Source organism: Notolabrus celidotus, chromosome 13 (genome assembly GCF_009762535.1).
Source record: "Notolabrus celidotus isolate fNotCel1 chromosome 13, fNotCel1.pri, whole genome shotgun sequence".
NCBI lineage: Eukaryota > Metazoa > Chordata > Actinopteri > Labriformes > Labridae > Notolabrus > Notolabrus celidotus.
In genome coordinates, this window is record NC_048284.1 from 1,946,796 (window position 1) to 1,965,262 (window position 18,467).

The 18,467-nt window shown below is 40.1% G+C and overlaps 1 protein-coding gene across 1 annotated transcript in view; it reads right to left on the bottom strand.

Annotated features, from left to right (window-relative positions):
• adgrg6 (adhesion G protein-coupled receptor G6) overlaps nt 1-18,254 on the bottom strand; it is a 41,797-nt gene extending 23,543 nt beyond the window's left edge. Inside the window, exons 1-7 of the mRNA XM_034698967.1 lie at nt 18,002-18,254; nt 17,399-17,667; nt 17,206-17,308; nt 14,779-14,929; nt 14,011-14,143; nt 10,984-11,085; nt 6,619-6,774 (exon numbers count right to left, since the gene is read on the bottom strand). Coding sequence (XP_034554858.1) covers nt 6,619-6,774; nt 10,984-11,085; nt 14,011-14,143; nt 14,779-14,929; nt 17,206-17,308; nt 17,399-17,667; nt 18,002-18,183 — 1,096 coding nt within the window. The 5' untranslated portion in view covers nt 18,184-18,254. The remainder of the gene's footprint in view (nt 1-6,618; nt 6,775-10,983; nt 11,086-14,010; nt 14,144-14,778; nt 14,930-17,205; nt 17,309-17,398; nt 17,668-18,001) is intronic.
• Nucleotides 18,255-18,467: the final 213 nt, after the last annotated feature.

Genomic DNA, 18,467 nt, shown 5'->3' on the forward strand with positions numbered 1-18,467 from the left:
TGGTCTGGTTTTACAGAGGTGTAGCTTTTAGAGAATGAGGAATCGTTCACTTTGTTGGTTCTTCTATTTTAGGGGGTGCTCCCCGTGTATCGGGGCGTTAAAGTCGGGTCCTTTATCCAAACATTCAGCTGACAGGTCATAGAGTTAGATGTGTGTTTCTAAGTTTCCACAGCTGCAGATTTTCTTGTCTTTTACGTTTGATACCTGTCTATGATTCTAAAGTAGAAGACAGTAATTCATGTAGTTTAGTAAATGTCAGTGAGGCTGTACTGTAGTCTGTGTCTTTAATTTCCTTTCTTCCTTTTCCAGCATTTGGTAAATTAATTCCAATTCCAAAATGAGTTCCAATCTGGATAAAAAGGAAATGAAATGTTCAAAGTTCTGACCACTTCCTACAGAACAGTAAAACTCGTAGAAGGTAAAGAAAGTCCCTTGCAGCTGTGGAAAGAAATAAAACATCCACATGATGAAATATCTCCAGGACAACAAACAAAAACTCTGCAGAGAGACGTTTGATTTCTTTCTTTCTAAGCTGTTTCTTTTGTTTCAGAGGGAATATGATGTGGTAGACATAAAACTTTGGAACACCTTCTTCCCTGGATGTTGAAAGAAAGCACTCCCTTGGTATTTTTTAATAAGAAAGAAAATGACTTACTAATCTGTTCATTAGTTCAGGATCATTCCACGTCTCTGGTATTTATAGATCCTGTTGCTTTTATAAGCATCCTGCTTCAGTTTTATTGTATTTTCATGAAAGGTTTAATTAACTAGTTTTGGTTTGTTAGCTTTGATTTATGAAGACATATTGTGCTTTAGTTTCATATAAAAAATGCTTCAAATAATGTGTTTCTTTACTTTTCTAGACAAAAATAAGAATAAAAATAAGAATAAGAATAAGAAGAATAATAATCAAATAATAAAAATAAGATAAAATAATAAAATAAGAATAAAAATAAGAATAAGAATAAGAATAAGAAGAATAATGATCAAATAATAAAAATAAGTATAAAATAATAAAATAGGAATAAAAATAATAATAAAAATAAGAATAAGAATAAAAATAATCAAATAATAAAAATAAGAATAAAATAATAAGATTAGAATAAAAATAAGGATAAAAATAAGAATAAAATAATAAAATAAGAATAAAATAAGGATAAAAATAAGAATAAAAATTAAATAATAATAGTAATAATCTAATCATAATAATAATAATAATAATAAACAAAGAATAATAATAGATAATACAAATTGTAGTCAAATAATAATCACATAATAATAATCACATAATAATAATAATAATAAAAATCTAATAATAATAATAATAATAGTCAAAAAAATCAAAATGAAATCATAATAATCAAATCACAATAATTGTAATAATACTATTCAAATATCAAAAATCTAATAATAATAATCAAATGATAATGATAATAATCAAATAAAGATAATCAAATATTAATTATTATAATAATACTATTCAAATAACAATAATCATAATAATTACAATAATGAGAAATACTAGAAAAAATATAAATTAAATAAATAAATAGATAATTATTGATCGAAATGAGTGACTGACAGATTGAAAGTAAATCTTGAATTTTGTGTCAATTTTACTCAAATTTTTTAATTATTTGCTGTTGATTTGCATTATTTAACTACTATTTTTATAATGTAAAAACTACCTCTCCAACTCACCACTGCACTTTATCATATTATTTTAGCCTGTATATATTAGTCAAGCCTATTTGTTGTTCTTTTGTATTTATAGCTGATGTTATTGTTATTATATTTTTATTATATTTTTTATTTGTAGATCTTATTCTTATTCTTATGCTTTGTGCAAAGAGAGCACAGTTTACTAAAGTCAAATTCCTTGTGTGTTCAAGCATACTTGGCTAATAAAGCTGATTATTTTATTTTTTATTTTTTATTTTTTAACTTTTTTTTGATGGTGATTGGCAGAAGAAAAAAAAAAATGTGTTAAATGGGAACTCACGTTAGGGGGCAAGAACAAATAGAAACAAAATTCAAGTCATTAAATGACAGATCAATACAGGTATAACACACAGCCATCAGTGCTACAAGGTTATTCCTACTCTCTCATCCCACCAACATTCTTCCCCAATAAGAAACAACCAAATAAAATACCACATCTATGCAGATGACACACACATTTACATCACCATATCACCAGGGGATTATAGTCCCATACAAACACTGAGTAAATGCATTGAACAAATCAATGACTGGATGAGACAGAACTTTCTTCAGTTAAACAAAGAAAAAACTGAAATGATTGTTTTTGGAGGAAGAAAGGTTAAAGGTTACTGCTCAGCTCCAATCTGTAATGATGAAATGTTCAAACCAAGCCAGAAACCTTGGTGTAGTCATAGACTCAGACCTTAATGTCAGCAGCCACATTAAGACCATTACAAAGTCCGCTTACTATCACCTTAAGAATATATCAAGGATTAAAGGACTCATGTCTCAGCAGGATGCAGAAAAACTCCTCCATGCATTTATCTTTAGCAGACTAGACTACTGTAACGGGGTCTTTACAGGACTCCCTAAAGTCCATCAGACGGCTGCAGCTCATACAGAATGCTGCTGCTCGAGTCCTAACAAGGACCAACAAAGTAGACCACATCACTCCAGTTCTTAGATCTCTACACTGGCTTCCTGTCTGTCAGAGAATAGACTTTAAAATCCTGCTGATGGTTTATAAAGCACTGAATGGTTTAGGCTGATCTGCTACTACTTTATGAACCACCTGGACCTCTGAGGTCATCAGGTACTGGTCTGCTTTCAGTTCCTAGAGTCAGAAGGAAACATGGTGAAGCAGCGTTTAGTCATTATGCTCCACATATCTGGAACACACTCCCTGAAAGCTGCAGGTCTGCTCCAACTCTCACCTCTTTTAAATCAAAGACTAAGACTTTTTTATTTGCCACTGCCTTCCTATCTTAGATTATTTTTAACCCACTTTAAATTAAAATTTTAATGTAATTTTTTATATATTTCTAATTTTCCTTTTCTGTTTTATCATATTTGTCATTTTAATTATGTTCTTTTATGCCTGTCTGAATGTCTCCAATGCTTTTAATGTGTTAATGTAAAGCACATTGAGTTGCCCTCGTGTATGAAATGCGCTTTACAAATAAAGCTGCCTTGCCTTGCCTTGCCTAAAGGCATGATTGTCACAAATTGGACTGTCTAGGTACATATCTGGGGCAATAAAGCTGATTCTGATTCTGATTCTGATTTGATAATGGATCCAAAAGCTCCTGACATCTGATAGAATAAGGACAAAAACAAGATGAAAAGCTAAACTCTTTAGGGATGTGCTCACGTGTGTCTCTGTAGTAAAAAGTCTGACTTGTAAAACGGACCGTCTGCTTTCACGCGTAGATAAACATCACTGCTTTGACTAATGGGTTCAGGACACATTAAACTACTCTGCCTCACGTTTTGAATTAAGGCAGACGTGATTGTTTCTCTGTAATTTAGTGAACAGATGTGAGAAGTAACTAAAAGCATTGATGGATTAAGTACGTCTCAATGGGACCTGAGCACATGGTGAAATATTTGGACCCAGAACACAGTGCTCCCTCTCCTCGTTCGCCAACATTTGGTGTTGATTTTGAAAATTCAACCTCAAGTTATGGCTTCAATTGCTGCCTCTAATGTGCAGCACAGTGTTACTCTGCTCTTATTAAGAATACAAACACATCACAGTTAAACGTGGCAGATGTTAGCGTGGGTGCAGTCTGACGAGTCGTGCTTTGCTTTTGCACCCTGGGGCACTCTGGGTGGGTGGAGTTGCACTTGTTTGGCAATGCGTTGTGTCAATGAGTGTAAAACAATTAACCTCTAGCCCAACCAGAGTGTCAGGATAGCGTGATGACATCACAGTGACCGGCCAATCACAACACACACAGTGGCTGCTTTTCCAAAATGTCTGCAAGCAGAGCGTTCACATTTCATTTTCCCTCTTTTTTTTGTCTTGTCTTCTCTCTTTTAAAAAAAAAAGTTGAATTTGAATTTTCTGTGACCGCAGACATTTTGGGAAACAGAGCGGATCACACGATGCTTAAAGCAGGAAGTCACTCAGCCAATCACATTGAGCTTTACCTCCATTGGTCCTCCACTCTTGCTATTGGTTGGAAGAGAATTCTACACACCAAACACAGAGGTAGACACATGAGCATCACACGTGAGAAGATGTCACAGACCTGAGATATTCACACAGAATAAAGATATCAGATGTTTACATGCAGACTCATGTGTTACTCATTTGCATATTTTGGTTCATAAAGTGAAATGTGCTGTCCAAAAGCAAAGAGGAGGCGTTATTTGGCATCAAAGTGGCAGCGGGAAGCAGGAAGACACTGCGGCACCTTAACTACAGTGTGCCAAAAGGGACAAAAACAGCACTTCAATCACATCTCCAATAACACATTAAAGCTGACAGCTGTAGTCTAGATTAAATGACTGTATCTGCTTTACATGCATTGCTTTTATTTTGACTCGTCCGGACTCCTGTAATGCAATGTATGTAGGCGTTAACCAGGCCTCCCTGTCACGGCTAGAGCTAGTCCAAAATGCTGCTGCACCCCTAAGCGAGAGCACATAACCCCTATCATCACCTCCCTCCACCGGCTCCCTGCCCATTTTAGGATTTAAGATTTTATTGTTTGTTTTTTAAGCAATTCCATCATGGAAGCATCTTAAATCTGCAGTTTCCCTCTTGTCCAGAAGAGGGCACTAAAAAGGACTGATTGTATAGATGTCTATAGAAATGGTCGTACTTCTCCCTTTGTAAATATTCTCCTGAAGAGTTCATGGTCTCAATCTCTAGTTTCAAGTTTTCTCCAATACAACATGATGTCCATTTGGTAAATGATGGTTCCATTTAAAGGTGACATATCACGCTTTTTTCATCAACATATATTGGTCTAAGAGGTCCCCAAAGCATGTCTTTAAAGTTTATGCTCAAAAAAACACTTTGAAATCAGATTTTGGTCTGCCTGAAAACCCCTCTTCTTCAGTCCTCCTCAGAACACTCTGTTTTCTCTCTGACCACGCCCCCTCAGGAAGTGGGTGTGGCCTCGGCTGTCCGGCACGTTGATCTAATGTTTACATGTTGGCTGAATATACACGGCTGCTCAGAGATCACGTTACTTCAACCCTCTGAATCTGATCCAGAATCTGATCCTGACGGAGAGGCGCCTGCAGCAGGACCTTTCTGAACCATTGGTCACAGATTTAGTGTTTCTTGTTGTTTTATTTATCAGTATATCAACATGTGTCTTGGTACACAGCTACAGCTACGATATGTAGCTATGCTAACTAGCGCTAGCACTTATCCATGACAAATAAAAATCATCCACTAGATCTTCAAATCTGCAGACGTGGGGAGTCAAAGCGACCTTTGTGTTTATTAAGACAGCCTACAACTAGCATGCCTCCCTCCTAAGCTCCTTGTTAGCACACGTGTGTGCAGGGAATGAAAAACAGAGGAGGGGTTGAGTTGTATTTTATACAGTCTATGGGCTGAACAAGCTCCGAGCTCTGACTTCCTGTTACAGACCGGATATTGTTGTTACGTAACAAAAACACGGAAGTCTGAAACGGCTCGTTTCAGCACACATTTACAGAAAAGTGTAGAAATCAAAACAGGGGCAGAATGGATTCTTTTCATTCTCGGGGGGGTTTGTAGACAGGGACACATATTTCAGGTAAAAAACCATTAAAAAGTCAATTTTGCATGATATGTCACCTTTAACCAGGCCTCCCTGTCACGGCTAGAGCTAATCCAAAATGCTGCTGCACCCCTAAGCGAGAGCACATAACCCCTATCATCCCCTCCCTCCACTGGCTCCCTGTCCATTTTAGGATTTAAGATTTTATTGTTTGTTTTTTAAGCAATTCCATCATGGAAGCATCTTAAATCTGCAGTCTCCCTCCCGTCCAGAAGGGGGGACTTCTAAAAAGGTCTGATTATATAGATGTATTTAAAAAAATGGTCGTACTTCTCCCTCTGTAAATATTCTCCTGAAGAGTTGATGGTCTCAATCTCTAGTTTCAAGTTTTCTCCAACACAACATGATGTCCATTTGGTAAATGATGGTTCCATTTAAAGTCACAGAAACCAGAAAGAAAGGGAGGGTTTAGAGAGTTGTGTTATTGTTGTCGCTATCCTAAATTAGCATGCTAATTAAAGGCAGTGTAAGGAGTTTTTAGCTGATTTTGAATGATGCCTCTTCATGCTTGGAAACTACACAACAACTTGTGTTTCAAAACCAGGGTGCCTCCACCAGCTCCCACGAATTATAAATTAAAACTGAGCCAGAGTTTGATTTTGTTTCAGGGCTGAGTCTGCATGTAAACCCATCAGAGGGACTTCTAAAGTCAGGTGTACCATAACGGATTAAACAGAGCGGTAAAGCACTGATTTCAAATAAAACCCACATGTCCCACTGTTTTCTTTGAACCCTCAGATATTTGAACACTTTGATGTTCGTTTACATCTCTTGATTGCTCTCTAAATCCCTCTGTATTTCATATCCGCTTGTGTTTCTGTTTGTGTTTCTGTGTGTGTGTGTGTCTCACCTGTGTTGCTGTGTCTCTTGTTGAAGGGGTTGAGCGTAGCTTTAGCTTTAGACGTCCAGTTAGCGGTGCTGGAGCCGAACGAGCTGGAGGACAGAGACTTGCCCAGGTTTTCTGAGCTCACCTTCTTTGTGTTGTTGGTGGCCGTCTTGCTCCAGTCTGCAGAGTGGGGGAGAAAAAAACAACAATTTAAATGCACTCTGTTTATTTACAGTTATTTCACTTGTCTTAAAATATCTTAACAGCTCTTAACAGTTTTATGTTGCACCTAGATCACTGAGGGTCTCCAATGCTTCCCCTTTTAAATGTTCCTCATGTGTTCCTCACGAGTGCCGGCTGGAGAGCTTTCTGTTATTATGCCCCTAAACTCTGAGCTCTCTGCCCTTGGATATTAAAACGCTTCTTTTTAGACCTGGACGGCATTATTACCATTGTTTTAACATAATTATTTTATTTTAATCTATCTTATTTTTTATGGTATCTATCTGATTTCATTGTACTCTGTCTTATTCTATTTTATTTTATGTTATTTCATTTTTGGGGCTGCAGTGGGTAGCACTGGTGCCTCACAGCTAGAAGGTTCCTGGTTCGAATCCCCAGCCAGGAGGGTGCCTTTCTGTGTGGAGTTTGCATGTTCTCCCCGTGCATGCGTGGGTTCTCACCGGGTTCTCCGGCTTCCTCCCACAGTCCACAAACATGCTCACCAGGTTAATTGGTCACTCTAAATTGCCCGTAGGTGTGAGTGTGTGCGTGAATGGTTGTCTGTCTCTCTGTGTTGGCCCTGTGATGGGTTGGCGACCTGTCCAGGGTGTACCCTGCCTTCCGCCCAAAGCCAGCTGGGATAGGCTCCAGCCCCCCGTGACCCCTAATGGGATAAGCGGTCAAGATAATGGATGGATTATTTCATTTTTATTTTTCTGGTAATTATCAGATTTTATTTTAATGATTTTAATTTATTGATCTTATTGTCCTGATTTTTTTTTATTTTTTTTTAATATTTATTTGTATTATTGACTTTATTGATAAGATTTTAATTATTTTTCTTTTTTCTATCTAATTTTATTTTACTTTTTTTATTGTAATGATTCTATTTTATTTTTCTGATTTTACTTTATTGATTTTATTAAAATTATTTTATTTATCTGATATTTTTCTGATCATTTTTTAATTATTTTATTGTAACGATTATATTTCATTTTTCTGGTAATTATCAGATTTTATTTTAATAATTTTAATTTATTGATCTTATTGTCCTGATTTTTTTTTTATTTTTCTAATATTTATTTGTATTATTGACTTTATTGATATGATTTTAATTATGTTTCTTTTTTCTATCTAATTTTATTTTACTTTTTTTATTGTAATGATTCTATTTTATTTTTCTGATTTTACTTTATTGATTTTATTAAAATTATTTTATTTATCTGATATTTTTTAAATTATTTTATTGTAACGGTTATATTTCACTTTTTGGTATTTATCAGATTTTTTTATAGATTTAATTGTCATGATTGTATTTTATTGTCTGATATTTTTCTGATTTTATTTAATTTATTTTATTTTTCTAAGTAATTCATATCACTGTCTTCTATCTTGTTTGTATTCTTATATAATTTTACCTCTCCCTGTTTTTTCTGTCTCTCTTGTTGTGAAGCACTTTTGGCTGCATGCTTGAATGTATGAAAGGCGCTCTATGAATAAAAATGAACTGAGAGCTGAGTTGAATTATTATCCTCTCATCTACCTTTTATCACTTTTAACTGAGTCCACCATTCTCCAACTTCCTTTCTCTGCCTTTGTCCCCCCTTCTTCATCTCCCTCTATCTAATTCAGGAGTTTCCCCCTCTAACATCTTCCACAACATCAGATGTTGTCATGGATAATAACACCACACTCATCAGTAACATGAAACAGATGTGCAAAAGATGATTTCATTGCAACCTGGTGGCCTCGAGAAGTTTGGAATCAGTGAAATGTGCACATATAAAATAATGTTGAATAAACTCTGAGCGTCTGTGGGTGAGATGTGTGCAGATAATTGCAGCACTGCACGGTTTGCACACTAGTGGGTATCATACTGCTTTATTGAATTATATATTACACATATGTAACATATATGACTTTAAGAGAGAGCTGAAGTCATGTGTACGTGTCGAGTTGTGTAGAAGTCTATGAGAGAATGGTTTTACTCCACGGTCTCTTTACTTCCTCAGTAAACGTTGTCCAGTTTCAACCCTTCCTCGGTACAGCATGACGTTTGTTTGGTAACTCATGCTCCCATTCAGAGTCACAGAGACCAGAACGCAGGGGAGGATTCAGGGTGGGGCTTACTGACAAGCTGCTGTCACCCTGCTGTCCAGATTCTGAACATCTGGTTCGAATAAGAAACACAGATGGAGAAAACATGACACCGTGATGGCTATGTTGACAACCATAGTTCAACCGTAGACTGAACAACACTGGGATCCTATCTCACTCCCTTACTCCCAACCCCCTCATCACTTACTTTAACTCTCCCTGTCCCATTAAAGTTTCTAACCATAGACCTTTCTGGAGTCCCTGAGCTCCCTTGTCTTGTAGGTTCCTCCTGCTGTGGATGTTCCAGACTACAACGGCAACAGCTACTACTATCCGTCTCATCACTATCACCGCTCCCTCTCTCTCTTACTCTCCTCCATCCCTCTTTCCAGACCCAACACGGTCTCAGCAGATGTGTGTCTAACATGAGTCTGGTCCTGCTGGAGGTTTCTGCCTGTTAAAGGAAGTTTTTCCTCGCCGCTGTAACTAGCTGAGGTGCAATGCTCATGGTGGATTAAGGTGGGGTCAGACTGAGTCTGATCCTGTCTTGGTTTTAGGTCTCTGTTCATAATTTGACGTAGAGTGGTCTAGACCTGCTCTGTTTGTAAAAGTGTCTTGAGATAACGTTTGTTGTGATTTGGCACACTGACACACTGGGATCCTATCTCACTCCCTTCCCCCCAACCCCCTCATCACTTACTTTAACTCTGCCTGTCCCTTTAAAGTTTCTAACCATAGACCTTTCTGGAGTCCCTGAGCTCCCTTGTCTTGTAGGTTCCTCCTGCTGTGGACGTTCCAGACTCCAGCTGCTACGGACATAGCCACTACAACTCGTCTCATCACTATCACCGCTCCCTCTCTCTCTCTTATTCTCCTCTATCCCTCTTTCCAGACCCAACACGGTCTCAGCAGATGTGTGTCTAACATGAGTCTGGTCCAGCTGGAGGTTTCTGCCTGTTAAAGGAAGTTTTTCCTCGCCGCTGTAACTAGCTGAGGTGCAATGCTCATGGTGGATTAAGGTGGGGTCAGACTGAGTCTTACCCTGCCTTGGTGTTGGGTCTCTGTTCATAATTTGACATAGAGTGGTCTAGACCTGCTCTGTTTGTAAAAGAGTCTTGAGATAACGTTTGTTGTGATTTGGTGCGATACTAATAAAGATTGATTGATTAATTCTTGCTTTAGAACCACTAGCGATAGCAATTAGACTCAACCACGTCAACCACAGGGTAAAAACCGGCAACCTAGTCTATACAGTATCTTTGTATGCAGACGATACATCATTATAACTTTCTAAGCCGGATCAATCTGTCCCACTAACTATCTAAACACTAACAGATTATGGTCAGATCTTTGGCTATGAGGTGATTATGGATAAAAATGGAATCATGCCCCTAAAAAAATCGGGTATCAGGTGAAATTTGATGACATGAAGACATAAAGTTTCACTTGTGTGTCATTTTAAGAGGTAGTATGTAAAGACACTCAATATAAATCTCAACACCTGACCTTAAGATCACCCTCTGCTTCATCTCTAATAAAACTCAGAGGATCTGATCTTTATCTTGGAGGTAAAGGACTCCGCTTAGTTTCCTGTTGTTGCTGATTTAATAAGAACCTGCATGCTTGATTAGATGCATAAAGTCTACACGGGTACCTTACATTAAATCAGATGAACTCCAGCTCTTATAAAGGTTCTGCAGATTTCACAGCCTCTCGCACAAAAACATACTTAGGTTGGAATTTCAGGTATGAAAGCATCGGCGGGTTACAAACAGAGTCTTTGTGCCTTCTTCTAAATGAACAGATGAGCACACCTGGAGGACTTCCTGGTCTCTCAAACACGACTCTGTTTTATCTTTTTTTATTAGATGCAAAGCCACGGGGACTCGGGTTTTATGTTTTAATAAAGAGTTTTTTTCTGCCGCTGTGGGAATCTGGCCGGAGTCCCGCAGACAGATTTGACAGGACTCCTGTGGACAGACGTGGATCTGCTGCAGTGTTTAAGATCTACCTGAGACAAGCAAACAAACACAGACAGACAGGTGGGTTGGTAGAGAGACAGACAGGTACCTGAGTTGTCCGACAGTCTGAAGCGACCACAGCAGAGATACCTCCTCCACTGCTTCTGCACGTTTTCTTTCAGGGCGCAGTGGAAGATGAATATGAACAAACCTGAAGACAGAAAGAAAACAGAACCTGTTAGTGTTCTCAACATCGTTCTCCAAGAACTGGGCCCGTATGTAAGTCCAGCCATCACACAAACGGGACCATCAGTCTTAAAGCTAGGGTTGGTAGTGTTGGAAAACTAGCATGAATTTGAATGTAGGACAAACAACGTCCCCGCTCACATGCACGAGCGCCGCTGATTTGCAACCATATGATCGTGCCTGACTCCAAACCGGTCCTCAGCACATGGTTTGTGTTTTGCACAACTCATGTCTCACTCAGCGGTAAGAAAACACCAAAACATTCTCATAGTGAAAGTTAAAAACACAAACAAACATGAAGTAGGAGGTGGGCAGAATGGCAGGATGGGATTTGATTGGTTCCATCATTTGGCTCCTGATGGCAGGGATTGGTTGGTGTTTTCCCAGGTTTACTCCGGCTGTAGATAGCAGCTTTTTTTTACCTCTTTTTTAAGAACACATTATGTAATGATTGCAATCGGGACATAAAGATCATTTTAACCAGTATAACAAAAAGTGGATCTAAATCTGACTACTCACGTCCATTTGGTCATAGCGTTAGCCGCATGCACGACTGCAAATAATTGGCCAGTTAACTAACTGCACCATGAAAGTGAGGCTGGTGCAAAATGTCATATGTCCAGGGAACCTCCTGGAAAACCCCGATCCAACAAATTCAAACTGTGCATGCCTACTACGCATCAACAACAAGAAACATGGCGAGCGGTACTGTATTGTCCCCGTATTCGTCTTGGACTTCAGTGCTACACATGTTACCTGCTCCCTCAAAAATCACCACAATGACACAAGAACACATGAATAAATGAGAAAAGTGCAATAAATATTACACACTCATACAACACACAGCATACTCTTAAAGAGAGAGCACCATAACACGGTCCCAACCCTAACAGGCTATTTACTATTTAAAAGAGTTTCTAAAACGATTCAGTTTGGGGACTCTGTACCTTCTTCCAGATGGTAAAAGTTCATACTCAGAGTAAAGGATGTGCAACGGGTGGTCTACAAGTATTCTCTGAGCCTGCCCAAGAACACTCTGCTCATAAATGCCGTGTAGGGAAGGGTTGCCAGTCGTCCCTATGACCTTCATGGCAGTCTGCACCAGGCGAGAGAGTCTGGTTGTCAGCTGAACAGAGAGGTTACCATACCATGCTGTCATCCCATACCTAATAATACTCTCAATTACAGCCTGATAATAAAAAAAAGCCTGTTGATTAACACCAAACACCCTGAGCCCACGCAAAAAGTACAATCTTTGCTGTGCACGGGAACACAGGTTATCAATGTGGGTCTCCCAGCTGAACTTAATATTCAGGTGAACACCTAAATATCTGACTGATGTTTTTGTCATGAATAAGGACTTACAAGAACATAGAATGAACAAACAGCTGTTATCAGCAAGTCAACCCTCAAAGACAACAAACAAGGAGACAGGGAAAGTTTGGCTTCAGATCTTGAACCGGGTCAATGCGTGTGGTGTTTCTGAGCGCGCTCAGTATTTCAAACTGCATTCCTTGTCTAATTGCACTGCCTCATTGTAACTTGATGTAACTCTGCTTGTTTTTATTTTTATTTATTTCATCACGTTGTTTTTATTTATTGTGTTTTAATCTGTCTTTAAAGTGACCTTGAGTGTTTTGAAAGGCGCTTCTAAAAAAAACTTGTTAAGGGAGTTGTTTGGGACGGATTGACATAGTTCACCTGCAGACTCTGTGATCCCTCCCTGTCCCATTAAAGTTACTAACCATAGACCTTTCTGGAGTCCCTGAGCTCCCTTGTCTCGTAGGTTCCTCCTGCTGTGGACGTGCCAGACTCCAGCTGCTACAACTACTACTATCCATCTCCCCACTATCATCTCTCTCTCTCTCTTCATCTCCCTCTATCCCTCTCTCCAACACGGTCTCAGCAGATGTGTGTCTAACATGAGTCTGGTCCTGCTCAAGGTTTCTGCCAGTCTAAGATCAGATCAGATGTTGCAATAGGCTTAGACTGTGGGGGGAACTGACACATGGGGATCCCCTCTTGCTCCTCTCTCACTTTAACTCTTCCTGTCCTATTAAAGTGACTAACCATAGACCTTTCTGGAGTCCCTGAGCTCCCTTGTCTCGTAGGTTCCTGCTGCTGTGGACGTGCCAGACTCCAGCTGCTACAACTACTACTATCCATCTCCCCACTATCATCTCTTTCTCTCTCTTCATCTCCCTCTATCCCTCTCTCCAACACGGTCTCAGCAGATGTGTGTCTAACATGAGTCTGGTCCTGCTGGAGGTTTCTGCCTGTTAAAGGAAGTTTGTCCTTGCCACTGTAACTTGCTAAATGCTGCAAAGTGCTCTGCTCATGGTGGATTAAGATGAGATCAGACTGAGTCCTGTCTGTAAGATGGGACTGGATCTGATCCTGTCTTGGTGTTGGGTCTTTGTTAATAATAGAACATAGAGTACGGTCTAGACCTGCTAACTTGTTAACAGAGTTGTTAGGGAAGGATTCCCTTCACGGTGTTGCTGGTAGGTTTACCTAAGAATTATGTTGCGTCTCCTAAATCTAAATTTGCTGTATATTTCTACATCGTCAGACTTTTCCAAAGGATTCATTCGATCCCTAAATATCAGTTGTCTTCACATATGTGGTCTTAAACAGTAACGCATCAGCATGATGTCCTCCATCCTTTAAACAGCCTAACAGGTGAGGTCATCCTGCCGTTAGCACCTGTAAGGTTGGGGTCTACCGCCATTAAATGTAAAGCTTTGTTGGGGCGTTAACCTGGCTCATGCAGACCGCTTATCCATTCTTTTTCACCATTAGTACAAACGACCCGTTCTCATCACTAATGGCTGGATGTGCACACGGGTCCAGGTGTTGGTTCTGGTTCTCTCTGAGCGAGTCTCCTTACCTTGCAGTGAGTTAAAGATGGCAAAGAGGTACATGAAGGCCAGGTTGACCGGCCCCCAGGCGAAGAGAGCGAAGCCCCACGTCATCCCGAGCAGGAAGGTCAGACTGATGACGCTGCGCAGGTTTCTCAGAACCTGAATCAGAACACAAGAGTTACTTTCTTCTTCTTCAACACGTTTGGTGAAAAAAACACTCCTCTCTTGTATTTTCCAGCAGCTGGAGGAAGACGAACAGCCAAGAGAGAGAGAGAGAGAGAGAGAGAGAGAGAGAGAGAGAGAGAGAGAGGAAGAGAGAGAGAGTCTGGAGCGTGCTGACCAATCTGCAGCATCTGATCTGCAAACACACAATGATTTCCACCCTGCTGTTTCCTCATCAGAGTCTCAGGAGCCAGGACTCAGCAGGGTGGGAACATTTGTCTGTCTGAGCGGTTAAGTGTTGCAAATCGATCAGCCTAATTTTTCCTGTGGTTGAGGATTAAATACTTTGCTGCACTCAGGAGATCGTCCTGATGGAATCAAGAGTGATGACACTCCCGTGGCCTGCAGAGATCACAGCTCAATAAAACTCTGGCAGAGGTGATGAGACCTCTCTCTCTCTCTCTCTCTCTCTCTCTCTCTCTCTCTCTCTCTCTCTCTCTCTCTCTCTCTCTCTCTCTCTCTCTCTTTCTCTCTCTCTCTCTTTCTCTGCTCCTGCTTGCTGTGAGTTTCTCTTCCTGGACACCTGAGGGTTTTTAAACACTCACAGATTTAAAGTGAACTGAAGCACTGACCTCCTCTCTCAACGTGCGGTTGCTGCGTTTGCCGTTGCGTCCGCAGATCTGCAGCATCACCACCACGAACATGGCAACGTTCAGCAGAAACACCAGACAGAAGTAACCCACGCAGGTGACGTAGAAGACCACCGAATTCTGGATCCAGCAGCTGAGAGAGGACACACACACACACACAATATAACTTACACAGGATGTAAAACCAGCTGAGGGGGGCGTGGCTACTTTTTTTGACTGGCTTTTAGACCCCAGAACTACTTTCCCCTGACCTAAAAGGTTCCTGGTCCCCCATTGTTGTCTGTGTTTTGACCGCGGGCTGAAGTCCCGGGTAGATTGTGTAAATCAGGCCAGTGACGTATGGAGAAAAAAAAGTAAATGCACTACACCACCAGACCAGTAGAGGGCAGTAACACAAAGAGGAATGCCATTCATCACAGATGACCCCATAGAAGCAGACGGACAGGCAGGTATCATTATGAGCAACACAACAGTTAGCCTGTTAGCATGAAGAGACTCAGCTGGTCTGTTTTAGATGGTGCTATATTTCATCACAGATGGATTCACTGAATCAACACGTGAGAGGAGATAAGCGCGAGTAGCAAAGACGTTTCAACACGGCTTTAAAATCCTTTTGAACTCAAAAAGCCGTGATCGCAGAGATCGGCCGGTGTTTTGGTTTAAACAGCGACCCTGTTAACTGGAGACTCTCAGCCGGATGCATCCCTCATAAACGTCTTTAGACCATCATTAAATATCTGATGAGGATATTTTGAAATCTTAATAAAAACTAAACTAGTTTGCATTCCCAGGAACTCCCTCTGTGTTTCAACAGCTGTGTAAACTCCACAAACACTGACACGTTCAGCTGAAGGTCTCCAGTTTACAGGGTCACTTTTAAAAGCGGAACACCGGGAGGAGAGACGCATTCACGGTGGGCTGAGAGAAGACTACTGTTACAAGCTGCTAAATCAAGAGAATCACAGCTTCTTCTTTTGAAAAGTACACACACATACAAAAAAGATAGAACAAATAAAAACTAATGAAAGAAAGAGAAATCAAGTGAATCACAGATGGAAAAAACAATGACTGTGAATGTTTTTTTGGAAAAATTGAAAAAAAAAATTGAAAGAAAATTTTTTGAATTTTTTGTTTTGAAAAAATACATTTGAAACAAAAAAAATTTGAAACAAAAAAAAATTGAAAAAAAAAAATTGACAAAAATAATTTGAAAAATAAAATTGAAAAAGAAAAAATTGAAAAAAAAAAATTGCCCAAACAAATTGGTAAAAAAAAATTGAAAAAAAAGAAAATTTGGAAAAAAAAAAAAAATTGAAAAAAAATATTTTTGACAAAAAAAAAATTGAAAAAAAAAATTTGACAAAAAAAAATTGAAAAAAAGAAATAAGACAGAATTATTTTTTTAAAAAATTAAAAAAAAAAAAGTTTGGAAAAAAAAATATTGGACAAATTTTTTTTACAGAAAAGTTGACCCGGAGCCTGTCGGAATAATACATTTACCTCATATTTGAAATTGTTCTCAAAAAGCAGAAAAACATGAAAAAACTCCTGCAGTTAAAAACATGGAAAAGCAGTGAATGAATCAACACGTGAGAGGAGATAAACGCGAGTAGCAAAGACGTTTCAACACGGCTTTAAAATCCTTTTGAACTCAAAAAGCCGTGGCAGAGATTGGCCGGTGTTTCAGTTTAAACGGCGACCCTGTTAACTGAGAGAAGACTACTGTTACAAGCTGCTGAATCAAGAGAATCACAGCTTCTTCTTTTGAAAAGTACACACACATACAAAAAAGATAGAACAAATAAAAACTAATGAAAGAAAGAGAAATCAAGTGAATCACAGATGTGTGTGATGTTATTGTGGACGGAGGGCGGTATAAAAACACTGAGGTTAATCTACCAATCAGACACATTGCAGGCCCCGCCCCCTGAAAGTCCCGGGACCTTTGAAAAGTACTACCCCCCTAGCAGGGGCTTTTTAGGGGGGAGATTATCTACCCCTCGAAATGCACGTAGTTCAGGGGTAAAGTTCCTCCGGTTGAAGAACTCCTATAGCATAAAGAGCTCAAACACATGCTGCTCTCCTGAAGAAGAGTCTGCTCAAACTATTGTCAGACTCCAGAGCAGCACAGATGACTTTCACAGATCAGACATGACCAGAACTTAAACTTCTGTACGTGACGTCAGAGGAAGAAAGCCAAATAAACTCAGCTTCAAGTGTGTTATAGTTTAATCAACTCTTTACTGGAACCTACAGAAAGCCCACGCCAACAAAAACAGCCTCCCTGTATTTATATGGAGCTTGATTGTGTTGACCGCACTGGAGTAATATTCCCGTTCATATGTTTTCCATAAGTATACGCTCATAAATTGGACCCGGCTGTGATCCCTTAAAGTGCTGAGGACTTACAACTCTGAGGATCCCTCTCCAGACTCTCCTTTGCCGTACTCCTGCATGCCGTACGAGTTCTTATCCACCGCCACCACGATCCCCACCAGCACCGCAGGGAGCCCTACGACGACAACAACACAATCTCCTCACACACACACACTCAAACTAACACACCATGACGCTCTGACGTCTTCATCTTTGAGTCTCTCACCCCAGCCCACGATGCAGAACTTGAGGATGTACCGCCGGATGTAGGTGTTGAACACTTTGACCAGAGCGATGTACATGTGGATGGACTCCAGCCCCATCCAGGTGAACGAGGTGAGCAGGAAGTAGTGCAGGAAGACGGCCACGGAGAGGCACAGCCAGTCGGTCTCCAGGCTGGCCAACCAGCCGTCCAATAGGAAGACCATGTTCAGGAAGAGCAGGGAGGTGCTGAGGTTCATCAGGATCTTTGACGGGTAGTCACGCCGTAGTTTCCTGAGAGGGGGGAAAGGAGAGATGAGGTCAGAACTTCTAGGACAGCTGGAGAGAGACGGGAAATGTGGGGAGTAGAGAGAGGGGGAAGACATGGGGAGAAAAGGCCGTGTTTGGGAGTCGAACCTACGACCACTGCAAAAGGACTGTAGCCTCTGTACATGGGGTGCACACTTAGACCGCTAGGCCAATGGCGCCCCAACTCCTACAGTTTTTACTCATTTCCAGTTCTGCCTTTGCACCATCTCAAGGGTGGAAACAGACGGTAGATCAAAGAGCTGCACAGAAAGTGCACATGGTGGACTTCACTTCAATAGAAATGATCAATGAGACTCACTCGAAGGCGATGTAGGTGAGCAGCGTGGCAGCAGAGAAGATGGCCGAGATGCCGCAGCCGATGTAGGTGATGAAGGTCAGAATCTTGTTGTTCCTCGGGTCAATGTGGGCCGAAGCTCCAGAGATGTCCTGGAGATCAACAAGATGTAACATGATAAGAAACGTCACAAAAGACAGAAACATGGGACTCAAAGAGAACGACAAAGAGACTCTGTAAACCAATCTGACATTGTTCACCTGCGGACTCTCTGATCCCTCCCTGTCCCCTTAAAGTTACTAACCATAGACCTTTCTGGAGTCCCTGAGCTCCCTTGTCTCGTAGGTTCCTCTGGATCTCTGCTGTAGATTCCTTTTATTGGGGTCTGTTATTCTTTCTTTCTTTCTTTCTTCTTTCTTTCTTTCTTTCTTTCTTTCTTTCTTTCTTTCTTTCTTTCTTTCTTTCTTCTTCTTTTTTCTTCTTCCTTCTG